Source organism: Poecile atricapillus, chromosome 7 (assembly GCF_030490865.1).
Source record: "Poecile atricapillus isolate bPoeAtr1 chromosome 7, bPoeAtr1.hap1, whole genome shotgun sequence".
Classification (NCBI taxonomy): Eukaryota; Metazoa; Chordata; class Aves; order Passeriformes; family Paridae; genus Poecile; species Poecile atricapillus.
The window spans coordinates 33061381-33081038 of record NC_081255.1 but is presented as its reverse complement, the minus strand read 5'-3'; the positions used below and the strand labels follow the sequence as shown (position 1 = coordinate 33081038).

The 19658-nt window shown below is 53.2% G+C and overlaps 1 protein-coding gene across 1 annotated transcript; it reads right to left on the bottom strand.

Moving 5' to 3' along the window:
• Nucleotides 1-891: 891 nt before the first annotated feature.
• On the bottom strand, nt 892-17885 carry IL23R (interleukin 23 receptor). The gene is made up of 18 exons (XM_058843080.1): nt 17012-17885; nt 16789-16929; nt 16216-16686; nt 15580-15769; nt 14536-14612; nt 13463-13750; nt 13253-13376; nt 12027-12196; nt 10948-11093; nt 10324-10483; nt 9658-9737; nt 9284-9491; nt 7467-7664; nt 5481-5549; nt 4012-4047; nt 3559-3652; nt 2435-2525; nt 892-1835 (listed from the first exon to the last, which is right to left on the bottom strand). The coding sequence occupies exons 3-18, from the start codon at nt 16514-16516 to the stop codon at nt 1239-1241; spliced, it is 2829 nt and encodes a 942-aa protein (XP_058699063.1). The 5' UTR covers nt 16517-16686; nt 16789-16929; nt 17012-17885; the 3' UTR covers nt 892-1238.
• Nucleotides 17886-19658: the final 1773 nt, after the last annotated feature.

The window sequence follows — 19658 nt, the reverse complement described above, 5'->3', positions numbered from 1 at the left end:
CAGGTTTTTTTTGGGAATGGGAGGAAAATGAAGGACAGAAAAGGCTCCATGTTCTTGGCACCCGTGTGAGACAGAAATTGGTACAGAAATCCTCCTTGGTGCTGTGTCTGCTCCTCAGGAGCAATCCCAAAATATTTTCCACATCTCTGCCAGGATGTCTGAGGGATTTTTTTTTATCTGTTTTAACTGCAATTAGCTCCAGGAATGAAGTGCTCTGAACATTTGGGAATGAAATGGTTCAAATCTTTGGGAATGAAATGCTCCAAAACTTTGAGAATTAAATACTCCAGACCTTTGGGAATTAAATGCTCCAAACCTTTGGGATTGAAATGCTCCAAACCTTTGGGAATGAAATGCTCCAGACCTTTAGGAATGAAATGCTCCAAATCTTTGGGAATGAAATGCTCCAAACCTTTGGGAATGAAATGCTCCAAATCTTCAGGAATGAAATGCTTCAAACATTTGGGAATGAAATGCTCCAGACCTTTGGGAATGAAATGCTCCAAATCTTTGGGAATGAAATGCTCCAGACCTTTGGAATTGAAATGCTCCAAATCTTCAGGAATGAAATGCTTCAAACATTTGGGAATGAAATGGTTCAAACCTTTGGGAATGAAATGCTCCAAAACTTTGGGAATTAAATACTCCAGACCTTTGGGATTGAAATGCTCCAAACCTTTGGAATTGAAATGCTCCAAACCTTTGGGAATGAAATGCTCCAAACCTTTGGGAATGAAATGCTCCAAACCTTTGGGAATGAAATGGTTCAAATCTTTGGGAATGAAATGCTCCAAACCTTTGGGAATGAAATGCTCCAAACCTTTGGGAATGAAATGCTCCAAATCTTCAGGAATGAAATGCTTCAAACATTTGGGAATGAAATGCTCCAAACCTTTGGGAATGAAATGCTCCAAACCTTTGGGAATGAAATGCTCCAAACCTTTGGGAATGAAATGCTCCAAACCTTTGGGAATGAAATGCTCCAAATCTTTGAGGAGAGGACGATGTTGAGCAGTAACTGAAGTTATTGCACCCTGCAGGAATCTCCTGCTCAGCATTCCAGGAATCCAAGCTTGGTGGGTTCTTTGCTTCTGCCAGTTGAGCTGAGGTTAAAACTGGGATTTCCTGGCCCAAGATCCCCAGGCAGCCCCAAGAACCTGCAGCGAGGTAAGAGGGCAGAATTCCAACCCGGAGCTTTGCTCTGCTTCTTCCACTGGCAATCCCAGTGCTCCAGGGCTTTATCCCAGTTCCAGCCTCTCTCCAAACAGCCCTCCCATGCTCTGTGGGAAGCAGGGATTTCCATCCACAGGCTCCCTGTTGACAGCTCTGAGGCAGGACAGCAGCTCCTCAGGTACCAGCATCTGCTCCGGGACATCGCTGGGCGGCCTCTGCTCCCAGCGCTTCTCCGGGAAGGATCCGGGTCCCACCGGCTCTGGGAACGCCTGGCTGCTGTTCAGGACCAGGTGGATCTTCTCCAGCAGGCACAGCTGGGCTGGTCCCCCCTGCTGCTGCCACAGCTGGGGGACAGGGTTGCTGTAGTCCTGGGAGAAGATTCCCATCTCCGCTGTCGGAGCGGCCGCGGGCTGCGGGTGAATCCCGGCGGCGACGTATCCCGGTGTGGTCCCGATGGAGAGCTGGGGTTTGTAGGCTCCGAGCTGCTCTGGGTTTGGGCTGCTGGGGGTCACCACCACGCTCCTGGGCAGCTCCCCGTGCTCCTCCCTGTCCAGCTTCTCGCTCCGCTCCTGCGCCGGAACCTCCTGGAGCTCCGTGACCGCGGGGTCACCGCAGGCTGGGAACGGCTCCTGGGGGCTCTCGCTGGGGAAATCGCCCTGGTCCTGGGGAAAGATGATGGATGTGGCAACAAACTGGAAAAATCTGTTCTAGGAGAGATGGAATTAGGGCTCGGAGCAAACCTGGCCCAGGGGATGGAGTGGGATGAGCTCCAAGGTCCCTCCCAGCCCGGAGCTGTGGCCATACAGGGAATGTGGAATTAAGGTTTAAAGACCTCAGCTAATCCAGGCTCCCACACACCTCCAAATGCCTGGGAAATGATTCCTGAGCTGTTCCCAGCACCTTGAACCTCCTCCCACCCACGCTGCTCACAGTTCCCAGCGAGCTGCCCTCTCCCAGGGAACAAGGAATTACCGGGGGAAATGACCTCAGGGGAGGTTTAAGCTGGATTTTGGGGAAAATTTCTCTGTGGAAAGGGCTGGGCAGCGCTGGCACAGGGCTGGAGTCCCCATCCCTGCAGGGATTTAAAATCCCCGTGGATGTGGCACTTGGGGACACGGGCACTGGTGGCCTTGGCACTGCTGGGAATGGTTGGGGACTCAACGATCTCCGAGGGATTTTCCAACCTGGATAATTCCGTGATTGTGGGAATCCAAGCTTTAACCTGAGGGGAAGCAAAGCCAGGAGAAAACTCTGCCCTCACCTGGAGTGACTTCACCACTTTGCTGTTCTCCATGCGGGGAAAGTCTTCAAAGAGCCACTTGGGCAAGAGGGACACAAGGGTGGCCTTAGTCCTTCACCAGCAGGGAGAAAACAAACCCCAAATTTAAATCAAATTTATTGCCCAGATATTCCTCCTGCAGGATAAAACTGTCTGGGTAGGAAGGACAAAAACAAACCCCAAATTTAAATTCAATTTATTGCCCAGATATTCCTCCTGCAGGATAAAAGTGTCTGGAAGGACATGTGAATAACACCCAGCCTTTGAGAGGGGCTTGGAAACTCGGGGTTCCCCTTTCTCCAATCTCACTAATTTAATTTTCATTTTATATGAAATATATATATATATATAATATAAATAAAAAATAATATAGTATATAATATACATAAATATATATTATATATATATAATAATATATATTTTATTATTATATATATTGTATAGTTAAAATATATAATTAATATATATTTTAATATATAATATTTTATTATATTATGAATATAATAATATAATATAATGAATATAATATAATATAATAATATATATTTTAATATATAATATTTCATTATATTATTAATATAATATAATATTATAATATAATATGTAATATAAGAATAATATAATAATGTATAATATAATAAATATAATCTAATATAATAAATATAATAGAATAAATAGAATAGAATAGAATAGAATAATATATATAATAATATAATATAATAATATATTATATGATCAAATTATATATAATATATTATATTTTATATTATATATTATATTTTATATTTTATATAATTATAATAATATAATATATAATATATATAATAAAATTATACTAATTTTATTTTACTCTTGTGGTTGCTCTCTGCCTTACTGTAGAGCACCAAAAAGTCTTCATACAACAACCTGAAACACGTGTGACATTGACCCCAGGCTGAGGTGAAAAGGACCCTGTAGTTGATTTTAAAACATCCCAGAAGAAATTTTATATTTCTTCTACATAAAAAAAAAAAAAAAAAAAAAATTAAAAAAATAAGATGAATTGGAAATAATAATTAGTAAATAATAAGAAATTAAGAAGAAAGATATGGGGGAGAAAGGAATACCTTTTCCTGACTGATTTTTTGAACATCACAATTGCGAAAAGAACCGACAATCCCAGCAGGCTGAGGCTGAGTCCCAGGAAAACCCTGATGTCATCTGTGAGGAAGGGGGTGAGAGGGAGGAGGTCACTCCTGGGGCTCAGGGATTCACTCTCTCACAGGTTAATTTGATATTTTCCTGGTGCTGGAGGTTATATTTGAACCTCACTAGAACGCAAAACTCAAAGTTTTTGCTCTGTGGGTGTTGCTCATCCCCGAGAACACCGCGGCCTTTCCTGCACCACTGTCCCCACGGAGTGAAAATGTCTTTTTTTTTTGGGTTCTGACCTCCCCAAAGTATTTGGGAGCTCTCAATTCCCACAGCCAGGAGCTGCTGGGGTTAAACCTCCCCCCTGAGGCCAAGACAAGCTGGGCTTAGCAAGGCGGAGCTGCCCTCCTTACCCTGGGACATCTCACCTTGAGCGCTGCCCAGGAGCGGCTCCTCCGCAGGGACTGCAACACAGAGAGGGGAAAATGTCTGTGCTTCATTCCCAGGGCTGTGGCTGACACAAAACCTGCCCTGGCTTCATCATTTTAGGAAAATAAATAACGGCATGATGAGGAAAATGAAGCTCCCCAAAGCTGGAATGACTCCAGCTCTGCCTGGGCTCTCCACAATCTCCCATTTCCCAGAGATCCAATTAAACAAAATGTTGATCAATATCTGTCCCAGTCTACAAAACCTCTTCCCTGCACATCCCTCCCCTCAGCAGCCAAACCAAGGATCCAGCCCCTCTGGGGAGCTCCATGGTTTTTCCTGAGCACTCCCAGGCTGTGTAAAGGTTTTCCAGAGAAGTTGTGGATCCCTGGAGTGTCCAAGGCCAGGCTGGATGGGTTTGGAGCAGCCTGGACCAGGGGAAGTGTCCCTGCCATGGCTGGGGTGGCTCTGGGTGGGATTTCAGGTCCTTCCCATCCCAAACCCTTTGGGATTCTGAGATTTCCCCCAGTGCCTGAACCTGGGAATTAATTCCCCCATTATTTCCATGCAGAGAGGGAAGATCTGCAGCTGAGGACCCTGCCAAGGTCTTCTTCTTTCTGCTAAAATCAGTGGCCAGCTTGGATCCTGACCAGGTTCAGCAATTCCCTCGGGATCCCTCATCCTTGACAAAGTTTTGGTGCCACAGGGAAGGGTCCTGGCCTGAGGACAGTGCCCAGGAATGGCACAGCCAGCCAGCAGCGCCTGCTTCCATCCCTTGGGAAGAACTTCCAGCTCCCAGAGCTGCCGGGCAGAGCCACGGAGCCCTTTGGGCACAGGAGGAATCCCTGGGCAGCTGCAGAGGATCCATCTCCGAGGGCACCAGGGCTGGGGACACCCTCAGCTGTCACCTGCAGGTGCCTCTGGTCCTGCCAGCCCTCAATGGCCCTGCCCAGCCTCTCCTGGCCCTTCCACCCCCTGCCCTGGGGCTCTGGTTAATCCTCAGCCCTGGGAGGAACTCAGACCCTGCTCTGATCTCCTGAGGACACCCAAAGCCACCCCCAGCCATGAGGATGATGATGATGATGATGATGATTTTCCTTCCCTCAAGCCGTTCCCAGCGCTGATCCAGCTGAAGTTGTCCCTCCTGTGGCTCCCACTCCAGGCTGGCTCTGCCCAGCTGCTCCCTGGAAAAGCTCTTTGCTGGATTTTGCTTTATCCCCAACATTTCCTCGGGAATTCTGCATTTGCAGCCTCACTTTTCTGCCAGGGAAAGAGACAACGGCTCCACTGGTGAAGGAAAATGTTCTTGGGTGTTTTGGGTGTGTGCAGGGGAGCAGAGCCTGGCTAGAGATGGCTTTTATACAAATCCATGGATTAACCCCTCTATTTTCCAATCCTGCTGGCTGGGGAGGGTTTATCCTGTTCCTGAAGCTGAGGAATCCCTGTGTGAGGATCCCATCCTGCTCACCTGGGCTGGAGCCGGCTCTGCTGATCCCGTCGGGATACACCGCGTACAGCCACACGCTCAGGGGAGCTCCTGCCGCCGGGAAAAATGAGATTTACCCTCAAAATGAGCTTCACCCTCAAAATGAGCTTTTTTATCTCCTCTGAAGCCTCTGGGCTTGCTCAGGGGTTTGGGATTGAGCAGCCAGAGGATGCAGATGGATTTACCTTGGTGGGTCTGCTGCTGTTCCCGTTCACCTTGACTTCATTTTCCTCACCTCCTTTCCCTGTGTTCCTCACCAGAGACCCAAATCTCATTTTTTGCCCTCAAATCTCCGATTTCTCCCCTCCTCCTCCTCCTCCTCCTCCCCTCAGGGCTCTTCACAGCCCCACTCCCCAAAAACAAACGGGCAGGGGCTCCAATTCAAATGAAGCTGCCTTTATAATCTCTATTTTGGGGTTATAAATTATATTTTGGGGTTATAATCTCTATTTTGGAGTTTTAATCTCTATTTTGGGGTTACAATCTCTATTTTGGGGTTATAATCTATTTTGGAGTTATAATTTATATTTTGGGGCTACAATCTGTATTTGGAGTTATAATCTATATTTGGAGTTATAATCTATTTTTCGGAGTTATAATCTATATTTTGGGTTTATAATCCATATTTGGAGTTACAATCTCTATTTTGGGGTTACAATCTCTATTTTGGGGTTACAATCTCTATTTTGCAGTTATAATTTATATTTTGGGGTTATAATTTATATTTTGGGGTTACAGTCTGTATTTGGAGTTATAATCTATATTTGGAGTTACAGTCTATTTTTCGGAGTTATAATCTATATTTTGGGTTTATAATCTATATTTGGAGTTATAATCCCTATTTTGGGTTTATAATATCTATTTTTGATTTATAATCTATATTTTTGGATTTATACTCTATATTTTTGGATTTATACTCTATTTTTGGATTTATACTCTATTTGGATTTATAATCTACATTTTTTGATTTATAATCTATATTTTGGATTTATAATCTTTATTTTGGATTTATACTCTATATTTTAATATATACTCTATATTTTTGGATTTATACTCTATTTTTTAATTTATACTCCATATTTTTGGATTTATACTCTATATTTTTGGATTTATACTCTGTTTTTGGATTTATAATATACATTTTTTGATTTATAATCTATATTTTGGATTTATACTCTATATTTTTGGATTTACACTCAATATTTTTGGATTTATACTCTATATATTTGAATTTATATTTTTGGATTTATACTCTATATTTTTGGATTTATACTCTATATTTTAATTTATACTCTAATTTTGGATTTATACTCTATATTTTTGGATTTATACTCTGTTTTTGGATTTATAATATACATTTTTTTATTTATAATCTATATTTTGGATTTATACTCTATATTTTTTGATTTATAGTCTATATTTTTGAATTTATACTCTATTTTTGAATTCATACTCTATATTTTTGAATTCATACTCTATATTTTTGAATTTATACTCTATTTTTGAATTTATACTCTTTATTTTTGGATTTATACTCTATTTTTGGATTTATACTCTATTTTTTAATTTTTACTCTATACTTTTGGACTTATACTCTCTATTTTTTTAATTTATACTCTTTATTTTTGGATTTATACTCTATTTTGGACTTATACTTTATATTTTCGGATTTACACTCAATATTTTTGGATTTATACTCTATATATTTGAATTTATATTTTTGGATTTACACTCTATATTTTTGGATTTATACTCTATATTTTTGGATTTATACTCTATATTTTTGGATTTATACTCTATATTTTAATTTATACTCTAATTTTGGATTTATACTCAATATTTTTTTGATTTATACTCTACATTTTTGGATTTATAATCTCCATTTTGAACTTACAGTCTATATTTTTTGGATTTACACCATCTCGATGAGCCGCACCAAGGGGAACAGGGATTCCTGGGATGTTTTACCTTGGATGTAGGTGTGTGTTTGGTGCTGTGGGATTTTTTCCCAGAGGAGCAGCTGGTCCTGGCCGTGCTGGGAGCTGGAAATCCACTCCAGCACAAACCAGAGCGGGGAGCTCCGGCTGTGCCGGGGGCGCTGCCACCAAACCAGGAACCTGCTCTGATTCTCAGCCTTCACCTCCACAGCTCCTGGTGCCGGGAATTCTGTGGAGAAAGAGGGAAAGGGAATGTCAAAACTCATCCTTGGAGAATGGAGAGTCAGCCAAGCCCAGGGGAAATGTGATTTTCCTTCTAAGGGTGAATAGGAAATTACAGAATAAGGTGGGTTTATATATAAACAGACAAAAAAAAATAGATATTAATTTATCTTTATGTATTGATCTGTATTTCATGGAATTATTTAGGCTGGAAAAGACCCTAAAGATCAAGGGCACCTCTGATCTGTGGTCACACATCCCTGTGGCTTTTGAATTCCTCCAGGGATGGGGATTCCACCCCTGCCCTGGGCAGCTGTGCCAGGGCTGGAAAAGTTTTCCATGAGGGAATTTTCATGAAATCCACCCTGAGCTTCCCCTGGCCCAGCCTGGGATCGTTCCCTCTCCTGTCCCTGTTCCTGGGAGCAGATCCCAAATCCCCCCGGCTGTCCCCTCCTGCCAGGGACTTGTGCAGAGCCAGAAATTCCCCCTGAGCCTCCTTTGCTCCAGGCTGAGCTTTCCCAGCTCCCTCAGGGATTCTCCAGCCCCTTCCCAGCTCCCTCAGGGATTCTCCAGCCCCTTCCCAGCTCCCTCAGGGATTCTCCAGCCCCTTCCCGGCTCCCTCAGGGATTCTCCAGCCCTTTCCCAGCTCTGTTCCCTGCCCTGGACTCTCTCCAGCCTCTCCTGGGCTGGCACTGCCCGCGTGCCCTTGGCCCTCCTGGCCAGCTGTGCTCATCCCCAGCCAGATGTGGAGTTCTGTGCTTGCAAATCCCAAACATCCTCGGCTCTGTCACGTTCCTGAAATGTTTCACCTGTCCCTTCTTACCAGAAACGTGCACGGTTCTGATAAACACCAGAGCTTAGAGAATTTTTTCCACCTTATTTCTCTTCAGTTTCTTTTTAGTCATCTATTTGTCCTCAGCTCGAATGGGACTTTCCCCTCCCATTGCTCATTCAAAGACGTTTTTCAGACCTAGGAGAGCGTGGCTGTGGGGAAAACCACAGCCCGGGGCACAGGGAGCATGAGATGGTCCTAAAATGATTTAGAAAGGATTTTTTTTTTCTGTTCTTTTCCAGTTTGGAGGGGCCCAGCTCAGAGTGGGGGCTGGCAGAGGGAGCAGCTTTTGCACCCTTGGCTTTGCCAGCCGACAAACTGATTTTTTACTTTGCTGCTGCAGCCTTGGGAGGTGAAGGGCTGAGATTCCAGAGCCTAAAGGGGCTCCAGGAGAGCTGGAGAGGGGCTTGGGATCAGAGATGGAAGGACAGGAGCCAGGGAATGGCTCCCAGTGCCAGAGGGCAGGGCTGGACGGGATCTTGGGCAGGAATTGTTCCCTGGGAAGGTGGGGAGGGGCTGGGATGGAATTCCCAGAGCAGCTGGGGCTGCCCCTGGATCCCTGGCAGTGCTGGATGGGTTTGGAGCAGCCTGGGACAGTGGGAGCTGTCCTGGAACAGTGAAATGAGATGGGCTTTAGGGACTCTCTCAACCCAAAGCACCCCAGAATTCCTTAAACAACTGTGGAGCATCTCCGGGGGACTCTGGATTTGTCCGGAGGATTTTGTGCTCTCTCGGTGGCGCGGGCAGAGCTCTGCCGGCAGCATTTCCCGGTTCCCCGGGAGCTGCCATCCTACCTTCCCGAGCCTCCCCCCGCTCCAGGGGGATGCTGGCAGGGCTGGAGCTCCCTTTGGAATTGCGGGCGGTGACGAGGAGGCTGCGGGCTCCCGGCGGCACCAGGACCGAGCACTCGGAGCCGGAGGTGAAGCACAGCAGCCGCCGCCCCTCGGGGCTCTGCGCGGACACGGCGAAGCTCAGGTTCCTCCCCCGGGTATCCCGGGCAGGCTGCGGGACACGGACACGCGTGGGTGACACCGAGCCACCACCGGGACACCGAGCCCTCGGCTGGGCTCTAGCCTGGAGGGGATGGAGAGGTTTTGCTGCCGTCCGGCTGCTCGGGGAGGAGCGGCAGAGCCGAAAATTGGCAGAGGCTGCCCCAAAAGCGCCTTACCTTGATCAAGATCGTCACCTCGTGGCTGCCGTTCGGCAGGGCCGGACCCAGGCGCCGCCACACAGCGGGAGCGGCGGGGACTGCGGAGGAGGGGACACCGTGACACCCCCGGGGGGACACCGGGACACCCCCCAGGGGACACCGGAACAGCCGGGGGGACACCGGGGAGACACCGGGACAGCCCCGGGGGGACACCGGGACAGCCGGGGGGACACCGGGACAGCCCCGGGGGGACACCGGGACAGCCGGGGGGACACCGGGACACCCCCCGGCGACACCGGGACACCCCCAGGAGGGCACCGGGACACACCCGGGGGGACACTGTGACACCCGGGGGACACCGCAGGGCACCCCAGGGCTCCCACACACCCGCAGCCCCCGGGAAGCCCCTCCCGACCGGCAGGGGAGGGGACATGGGGACAGGGATTTGTCGCGGCCCCTCGACTGATGTGATTTTTCCACCCAGGGGAGCAATCAAGCCGGTAAAAGACCGCGGAATCTGCTCGGAAAAGCCCTCAGAGAACATCGAGCCCAACCATTCCCAGCCCCGCCAAGGCCACCGCTGTCCCTCGTCCCCAAGTGCCACATCCGCAGGGTTTGAAACCCCGGGCAGCCGTGCCGGGGGTGACAAACGCCACCCATGGGTGTCACCGGGGCTGAGCCCACCTGTCTCGGGGGTTCTGTAGAGGAAGGGGGGGCTCCAGGCGCTCCAGGGGTTGCGGGCGGTGCGGAGCCGGCACCGGACCTGGAACACGAACTCGGTGTCGCTCTGCAGCTCGTGCTGCCAGCGGGGACCCGCCGGTGTCACCGTGTCACACAGCTCCACCTGCGGGGGAAGGGAGGAGCTGGAGGAGCGGGTCCCCACCGCCCCCCTCGTGTGTCAGAGCCCCCCACCGCCATTCCTCCCCCGCCGGGATTTTGGGGCTCCTGGGATCCGGGCTCGGTCCTGCTGGAACTCGGGGATGCTCCCAAAGGGCTCCACTTGGAGCTGCCCCGCTGGAGTTGAGTGTCCCAGAGGATTTTGTGCCTTGTCCTTGCAGAGCAGAACGTCGGGGAATCTTTGGAATTCTGTTTTTTGGTTTAAAAAGCCGGGATAACCCTGCCCACGAGGCCATCTGCTCTCCTGGTCCCCAAAGCAGGATCTGCCTGGTGCCCATTCCCCACCACCCCCCGGCACAGGGGGCACCTTGGAATGACCCCAGAATGTTCCCATTGCCCAGGGGGTCTCCAGCAGGAACGGGACACCCATCTCTGGAACAGGGACGTGTGGGGGACATGTGGGGCTCTCACGTGCCACACTGGGGTGCCCATGACTCGGTGCCTCTCCTGGCACTGCACGTTCTGCAGCCGCGTCCGGCTCCTCCAGCGCGTGCTGGTGATGGCAGGGGACGTCTCCGAGGTCTCGGCACCGATGATCACGGGCAGAGCGGGAACCACTGCGGGGAAACACGGGAAGGGGTGGGGTGGGGACTGTCCTGGTGCTCAGGGGGGTCCCCAAAGTCCCCAGAGTGACACTGCAGGGCTGGGCAGTGTGGGTGGCCATGCACAGGCACAGCACACTGTGGTGATCATGGATGGATGGATGATGGATGATGGATGGATGGATGGATGATGGATGATGGATGGATGGATGATGGATGGATGATGGATGATGGATGATGGATGGATGGATGGATGGATGGATGGATGGATGGATGGATGATGGATGGATGGATGATGGATGGATGGATGGATGATGGATGATGGATGGATGATGGATGATGGATGGATGATGGATGGATGGATGGATGATGGATGATGGATGGATGATGGATGGATGATGGATGATGGATGGATGGATGGATGATGGATGATGGATGGATGATGGATGATGGATGGATGGATGGATGGATGATGGATGATGGATGGATGATGGATGATGGATGGATGGATGGATGGATGGATGGATGATGGATGATGGATGGATGATGGATGATGGATGGATGGATGGATGATGGATGATGGATGGATGATGGATGGATGATGGATGATGGATGGATGGATGGATGATGGATGATGGATGGATGATGGATGATGGATGGATGGATGGATGGATGGATGATGGATGATGGATGATTTATGGATGGATGATTTATGGATGATGGCTGATGGATGATGGATGAGGGATGATGGATGGATGATTTATGGATGATGGATGGATGGATGGATGATGGATGGATGGATGGATGATGGATGGATGGATGATGGATGGATGATGGATGGATGATGGATGGATGGATGGATGGATGGATGGATGGATGGATGGATGATGGATAGATCATGGATGGATGATTTATGGATGATGGCTGATGGATGGATGATGGCCATACCGATCTCCTGCAGGCTGAGGTGCTGGGGGCCCGAGCGGGCAGTGCCCAGCGCGTTGCTGGCCTGCACCCACACCGAGTAGAGGCTCTCATTGTTCAGCTCTCTCAGCGGCACAGGTGAGTCTGCAGGGAAGATCTTCTCTTCCTCATCCTCCTCATCCTCTGCCACCACCCTGGAAGCAGATGCAGCCCTGTCAGTGCCCATCCCAGCTCCACACACCCGCTGGCACCACCACCCCGGTCCTGAGGTGTCACCAGGCCATGGCCATCCCCAAACCCGGAGTTTGCCACCGCTAAACCAAACCCCTTCCCTTCCCTGCACTGCTGTTTGGATTTTCAGAGTGGGAAGGGAACTCTGCATGGTTGGATCCCAAGCAAATTCAGGCAGGAGCTTTGTCCCTGAGCTTCCAAATGATGGGATGAAGGTCTTTACATGGAGCCAGGGTAGCTGAGAGCCTGCCAGGCTGGTGCCGTGGGGACTGGGTGGCAGGGAGTGTCCCAGGGCAGGGCTGTGGAACAAAGCCAGCTCCTCTGCTTCAGCTTCACACTGGAATTTTGGTTTTGGGGTTTGGGCAGCGTTGGGCTCGTCCTCTCTTTATCTCTCTTTGTATTTAGAGAGCTCCCAAGCCGCTGGGAGCTGCTGGAATGTGAGCGGGGTGACCACTAGAGCTCTTGCGGTGGAACGTGTGGTTCTCGGGCAGGAGGTGACAAAACGTGAGCTGTAGGAAGTGGAACTGGGGCACGGCAGCTCTGCAGTCACCAGGGGCTGTCACCAGGGGCTGAGACCCAGAGCTGTGACCCTGAGCTGTCACGCAGGGCTGTGACCAGGGACTGTAACCCAGAGCTGTGACCAGGGGCTGTGACCAGGGACTGTAACCCAGAGCTGTCACCAGGGGCTGCGACCAGGGGCTGTGACCCAGGGCCGTGACCAAGAGATGTCACCCAGAGATGTCACCCAAGGCTGTCACCCAGGGCTGTCACCCAAGGCTGTGACCAGAGATGTCACCCAGGGCTGTGACCCAGAGCTGTCACCCAGGGTTGTCACCAGAGGCTGTCACCCAGGGCTGTGACCCAGAGATGTCACCCAGAGCTGTGACCCAGAGATGTCACCCAGGGCTGTCACCAGAGGCTGTGACTCAGGGCTGTCACCCAGGGCTGTCACCCGAGGCTGTCACCCAGGGCTGTGACCCCCCGCGCCCCCTCCCCTCCGCGCTGCCCCGGGCTCTCACCTGCGCAGGTGGAGGCTGTGGCGGGTGGGCAGGAGCGTGTCCTGTCCCTGGTCCCAGCTGCACTCCAGGCTCCCCGAGCCCTCGGGTGTGGCGCAGCTCAGGTTACCGGGGGGGTCCGGGGGGTCTGCGGGGCGAGGCTGGTGAGGGCACGGCCGCACCGGGAGGAGCCGGAGCCGGTTCTCCGGGGGCTCGGGGATCGGGGGCACTCACAGCCCGCCCGCAGCTCCGTTCCGCACACCAGCCCGTACCGCTGGCTGTCCCCACAGCGGGAGAAGCAGGTCACGGTGGCCAAGGGCATCCTGAAATCGCGCAGCTGGAGCCTCACGGTGCCGCCGGACAGCGGGCTGCCCTCAGCGTGGCTGTAGTTGAGGAGGATGTCGAGCTGGAGCGAAGGGCAGCTCAGGGAGGGCTGGCAGCCGATGGAGATGTTGGAGCCCATCCTCACCACCGCCGCGGGCTCGATCCAGACGCTCCCCTTGCACTCCATGTTTGCGGCACCTGTGCCAAAGCGGGGGGGGCTCCGGGGGTGTCCCACAGCAGCAGGGGCTGCAGGGATCCCCAGGGAGCTGCAGGGATCCCCAGGGAGCTGCTCTGCTCCCCGGGATGCAGCAGCAGCAGCAGCAGCAGCACGGCTGGATCCTGCAGCCGGGGGATTGCACCCTGCCCCGGTCAGGGATCACGAGTGATGCTGGGGAGAAATTGTTCCCCCCGAGGGCGGGGAGACCCTGGCACAGAGGAGCTGTGGCTGCCCCCGGGTCTCTGGAAGTGCCCAGAGCCAGGTTGGGTAGGATTTGGAGCAGCCCGGGACAGTGGAAATTGTCCCTGTCCAGGGCTGGGTGAGCTCTGAGGTCCCCCCTGGGATGAGCCCCCCGCCTGCAGCAGCGCCCCGGCCCCTGTGACTCATCCCAGCAGATCAGAAACAGCCAGTTCCTCCAGTTTCACCCATTTTAGGTTTTGCTGTAACGTTTAAATGAGTGCAGGGAAATAACCTGCGCTCTCGAGAGCTCTGATCCCCAAGATTAGGGCGGCGGAGGCGCTGCCCTTCCCTATCAGATGAGGCTCCGCAGCAGCCCCGGCTCTCGGGCGCTATCGGGCTCCATCTGCCCTTCCTGGAAAGGGCAGAGCCCAGAGCTCAGCACAGGAGCTGGAAACGGCCCCGCTCCAAGGAGAAGGAGCTGCAGGCCATGGCATTCCCCCTCCAAGCTCTGTCTTTGCCCGTTCCCACCCCGAATGTCCTGCAGGAGCTCAGGGCTCAGCGCGGTGGCCCTGGCGTGGTCACTCACCTCGGCACAGGACGCAGAGCAGGACGGGCAGCACCAAAACCTCACCGGACCCCGCCATGGCCCACGCTCGGCATAGCCTGAGGGATGGAAAAGGATGGAGCAAATCCCCCTGGAAAAGCAGCTCCAGTAGGGGCAGGGTGGGTTTGTGGCAGGGAAAGGTGAGCAGCCCTGCTCCGGAGAGGATGGAGCTGCCCCTCTGCTCAGAGCCATCCCGAGGGGCGGCTCCAGGGATGGGAGAGAGGTGGACACGCTGGAATGAGCCCACCAAAGGTGCCTGAGGGTCAGGAACACCTGGGATGTGTGGAAAGGTTGGGGGAGCAGCTCAGCCTGGAGAGGAGGGGGCTCGAGGGGGGCAAATCCTCGGGAATGGATGTCTGCTGTGGAGTAAAGGTGAGGGAGCCAAACTCCTCCCGGCGTGGCCCAGGACAGGAAATCAGGAAATTCCAGCTAAACTTAAGAAAAAGCTCTTTAAAGGTGGCCAGAGTGGGGCTGTTGTCCTGCAGTCTCCATCCCTGGGGATGCTCAGGCATGGTTTTATGGGATAGAAACTCCCTTTTTCCCTAATATCTTTCCCACAGGTCCTGCCCAGGCTGAGCCGCGGCTCTTCCCAGCAGTGAAGTCCTTGAGACAGCCCCAAAATCCCCCCTGTCCCCAACGAGTCACCCTTGTGCCTGCAACCAAAGCTGCTTAAATTTCCCCCCGTTCCCTTTCTCTCTCCACAGCCCCTTCGGAAGAATTCCCACAGTCCAGGGAAGAAAGCCCAGCCCCGTGGGACTCGGAATGTGGGGCTGGAAGGGCTCAGACTGGGGAGGGGAAATGCAGCTCCTGGGGGGAAATCGCTCTTTTCCGAGCAAAGGATCCTCCTGGAAGCATCCAGCGAGGCACCCCCAGCCCCCCGGAGATGGGGTGGCCCCAAAACCCCCACAGACCCCTCTGGGTGGGAGGTGGGCACAGGGAAGCAGCCCTGAACCCTTCCATTCACCTGTCCGGGGCTGAGCACCCAGGCAAGCCCCACTCTCCATCATTCCCTTCCCCGTGCAATACCTGCTGTCAGGAATGGCGAGATTCCTCTCAGGGAGCTCAGAGTCCACAGTAAAAGCTTCAAAATGCTGTTTTTCAACCCAGCAGCAGCGAGTGCTCGGGTATTTCTCCTGCAGGGTGAGGTGACCTGGTTTGGTTTTAGGGCTGATCATCATGAGTGAGTCAAATTTCAAGTGCCTCCCTATTACCTGACCTATAAAGAGAAGCTGTCGGTTCCCAAGTGCCCTGGAACCTTCTGCAAGTCAGAGCTAATGAAAAAATGCAATTGGGGTCCTCTGAGAAGAGCTGGAAACTCTAAATCTGCCCAGCTCTCCGAGGGATCGCAGGCTCTGCCTCCGCTGGGAATCACATTCCTGCTTTTATTCCAATTTAGAGGCGTTTGCCAACCCCAAAGCAGAAGGAACGAGGCAATTTGGAGATGCTGGGCTTTGATCTCAACTCTGGTAAAGCCTCCTCGTGCATTAAAGAAATGGGAATTGAATAAAGAGGGGAGAAGCTGCTCCCCCGAATCACACGGAATCTTCACCGTGGCTGCGCCAGGAGCGGATAAACGCAGGAGCAGCGGGTGAGGAGCAGGAGCTGGGATATTCTGCGGTTCCAGCAGGGGGCTGGGAGCTGGGGAAAGCAGGGAATCTTTACCTTGGCAATCCTCAGGACATGTGGCAATCCTCAGCAGCACTGGCTGACCCACACAGAGCAGCAGAGTTTCCCTCCCGGTGTGAGTCAGTCCATGGGAAAACCCAGATCCCTTCCAGCAGCAGCCTCGGGACGTCTCAAAGTCCTGGCAGGACCTGGAGACACTCCGGGAGAGCCGAGCCCGTCCCCAGGGGATTGTTACAGCCCCGGGCGCTGGCAGGGTGAGAACGATCCTGGCGATCCCAGAGGAATGAAAAGTCCTGGAGGGATGGGGGTGTTTGAGTGTCACCCCCTCTGAGCTCATCCAAGGATGTTACAGCATTCCCGAGGCTGGGAGATCCAGGGATGCTCCAGGGATGCTCCAGGGATGCTCCAGGGATGCTCCAGGGATGCTCCAGCGCCTTTCTGCTGCTCCCAAAGCCCGGCTCTGCAGAGCCCGGGGCTTCCTTTTTCGTGTCGCTTGAAGAGTTAAACCTCAAAAACAGTGTTAACCTCATTAGACACTGCAACCACAGGAAACCCCGCACTGCTCCCGCCTCTGCCTCGCAGGAGGAAATGTCGGGGACCAGAATTTACCTCCCTGCACCCCGGGGAAAGCAGAGCCTCCCTCTGCCAGCAAACCCGGGCTGCTCCGGGTTTTGACGGGGAATTTTTGTGGAAGTGAGAGCAGGAGCCGGCCGGCACCACGGGGGGAAGTGGTTCCAGTGTCCGGTGTGCCTGTAGGGGTGTAGGAACGGCTGGGTTTGTGTGGGTTCACACACCCCGAGCAGGGCTGGGGGGGTTTCCGTGGGAATTTCACCTTTGGGATGTCCTGGCAGTGTTTAATGCCCGGGACACACGGCTGGGGCTGCGCCTGGAGCCAGCTCATCTCATCCGGGGCTGGGCTGGCACATCTGGAGCCAGGGCGGCACATCTGGAGCCAGGGCGGCACATCTGGAGCTGGCACAGGGTGCTGGAAGGTGGAGCATTCCCAGGACAGGTGTGAGAGCCCCTCGGAGCTGCCGCTCCCCGCATTCCCCTGCAGGATCCCGGTGTCCTTTGGCTGCCGTGTCCTCTCCTCCTCCCTCCAGGGCTCTTCCCCACGGATTTCTCTTTCCCATGCTCGGGAATCTCCGAGCCTCCCTCTGAGGCAGCTGCACTGCCCCGACTTTCCAACCCCATCGTATTTGGGGCTCCCCGTGCTTTGTTCAGATATTCCTTGGAATATCCTTCAGATATTCAGATATTCCAACCCCATCGTGTTTGGGGCTCCCCGTGCTTTGTTCAGATATTCCTTGGAATATCCTTCAGATATTCAGATATTCCCATCCCATCGTGTTTGGGGACCCCTGTGGTTTTTTCAGATATTCCCTGGAGCCTGCTGGAAACCGAGGGCAGGGTTGGTTTTAGGGAGAAATTCCTCCCCGGGAGGGTGGGCAAACCCTGGGACAGGTTCCTGTGGCTGCCCCCAGACCCCTGAAGCGTCCAAGGCCAGGCTGGACAGGGTTTGGAGCAGCCTGGGACGGTGGGAGGTGGAACAAGGTGAGATTTGTGCTCCCTTCCAGCCCAAACCATCCCAGGATTCTGTGATCCCACAGGCAGAGGTGGAAACGCCTCTCCAGCATCTCGGTGCCCTGCAGAGAGCTGGCTCTGCTGCCAAGGGACGAGCTCTTGTGTCACCCCAGAGCTGTGCCCGGCACGGGGGACACAATGGGGACACAATGGGGACACACTGGGGACACACTGGGGACACTGGGGATACTGGGGACACACTGGGGACACACGGGGGACACACTGGGGACACCCTGGGGACACACAGTGACACACTGGGGACACACTGGGGACACACAGTGACACACTGGGGACACACACATGGCACAGGCACACGCTCGTCCCCTTCTCACCCCGCTGGCACCGAGGTGACATCCAGATATTCCATCCCAAAATCCCTGGGAGTGCGGGGACACTTCCCTGTCCCCCCGTGAGGCTTCCCAGGGGACAGGGACACTCCAGAGGGACCGGGAACCTCTGCTGGCGTCAGCCCCGCTGGCACCGCGCTCCGGGCAGGATCGGGTTCCCGGAGGAGTAAATATTCCCAAATCCAAGCTCCAGGGCTCGGGGCAGGAACAAGGAAGGTGATGCCAATGTCAAAGAGGGTTTGAGTGTGATTTTTGGCCGGGGTAAAAGGACACCCGAGATATGAGAAGGTTGCTCCCGGACTTTATAAAAGTCAGTTTGTCCTTCCTGTGAGCCGTGCCAGGAACAGCCTCTGCTCCTTCCCTGCGAGCACGGGCTCGGATCAGCCGGGAAAATGAAACTTTGGGCAGAGTTTGGTTTTCCCTGCGTGCCGGGACAAGCGGCAGCTCCTGCCCACGATGCCACATTTCCCTCGGGAGGCTGCGAGCCCTGGCTGTGCCCAGACAGGTCCTGGCAGCGAGAAAATCGGGAATAAAGCTCCCCAAAAGGGAGGTCCTGGCAGCGAGAAAATCGGGAATAAAGCTCCCCAAAAGGGACTGTAAACACAGCCACGCCACGGGCGGTGAATGTCCTTCCCTCCTCACTTTGGGAGTGATCCCCAAAGCGAGCCTGGAAGGGTTCAAAAGCCGTGGGGAGGGACATGGGGTAGGGGTGGCCTTGGCAGCGCTGCACTGGATGGGGTTTGAGGGTTTTCCAACCTAAAGGATCCAAGGTTTTATAGAATCGCTGCTATTTCCCGGCTGAAGCTGATCCCTCAGCCCGATGCCCACTCTCCATTCCCCACCCCTGCAGTTCTGTCCCTCCACGCGTGTCCTGCCCCTCGGGGGGCACATCCAGGTGGGATGGGGCTGATGGAATGTGATTCCCAGCGCTGCCTGTCACTCCAGCCCGGTCTGTTCCCTCCGCCGTGTCCCGTAGGGCGGAGGCGTTTTTGTGCTCCTTGTTTGGGGATTTTTCCATTTGGCAGAGCATAGCCCGGAGGGGAAGATTTAATCTCTGGAAGGGAAGCGCTGGTGCCAAAATCCTGCGTGCGGGGTCACCCGAGGGCGACAGGCGGCAGGGACAGCGGGGCCAGCCCGGGTGTGACCCCCCAGTTCTGCCGGGGGGACCCCTGCCCGCACAGGGGACAGCGATTGGTGTCCCCTTGTCCCTGCAGTGCCCGCTGTCCCCCCGTGTGTGACCTCCCCTTCCTCTCTTCGTGTCCCCCATGGTCATGAGGGGTCCCCTCATTGATGCTGCCCGTTCCAAACTCCCGTGAAACCCCCCCCTTATCGATGTCCCCATCCCAGACCCTGTGTCACCTCCCCACCACTTGTGCCACCACCCACCCCATCCCTGTCCCCTGTGCAATGTCCCCTATTCCAGTCCCCTGTGCGATGTCCCCATCCCTGTACCCCATCCCTGTCCCCTCATCCCACCCCGATGCGCTGTCCCCAGCCCAGCCCCGTGTCCCGTATCCTGCGTCCCCTGTCCCCTGTCCCTGTCCCCTG

Excerpts from the sequence above, each read along its gene's own strand:
- IL23R (XM_058843080.1), bottom strand. The coding sequence starts at position 16,516 with ATGAGCTCAGAGGGGGTGACACTCAAACACCCCCATCCCTCCAGGACT. Across the intron at positions 13,377-13,462 it reads AACGGAGCTGCGGGCGGGCT|ACCCCCCGGACCCCCCCGGT; the intron begins GTGAGTGCCCCC and ends CTCGCCCCGCAG. Across the intron at positions 10,484-10,947 it reads TGGGCACCCCAGTGTGGCAC|GTGGAGCTGTGTGACACGGT; the intron begins GTGAGAGCCCCA and ends CTTCCCCCGCAG.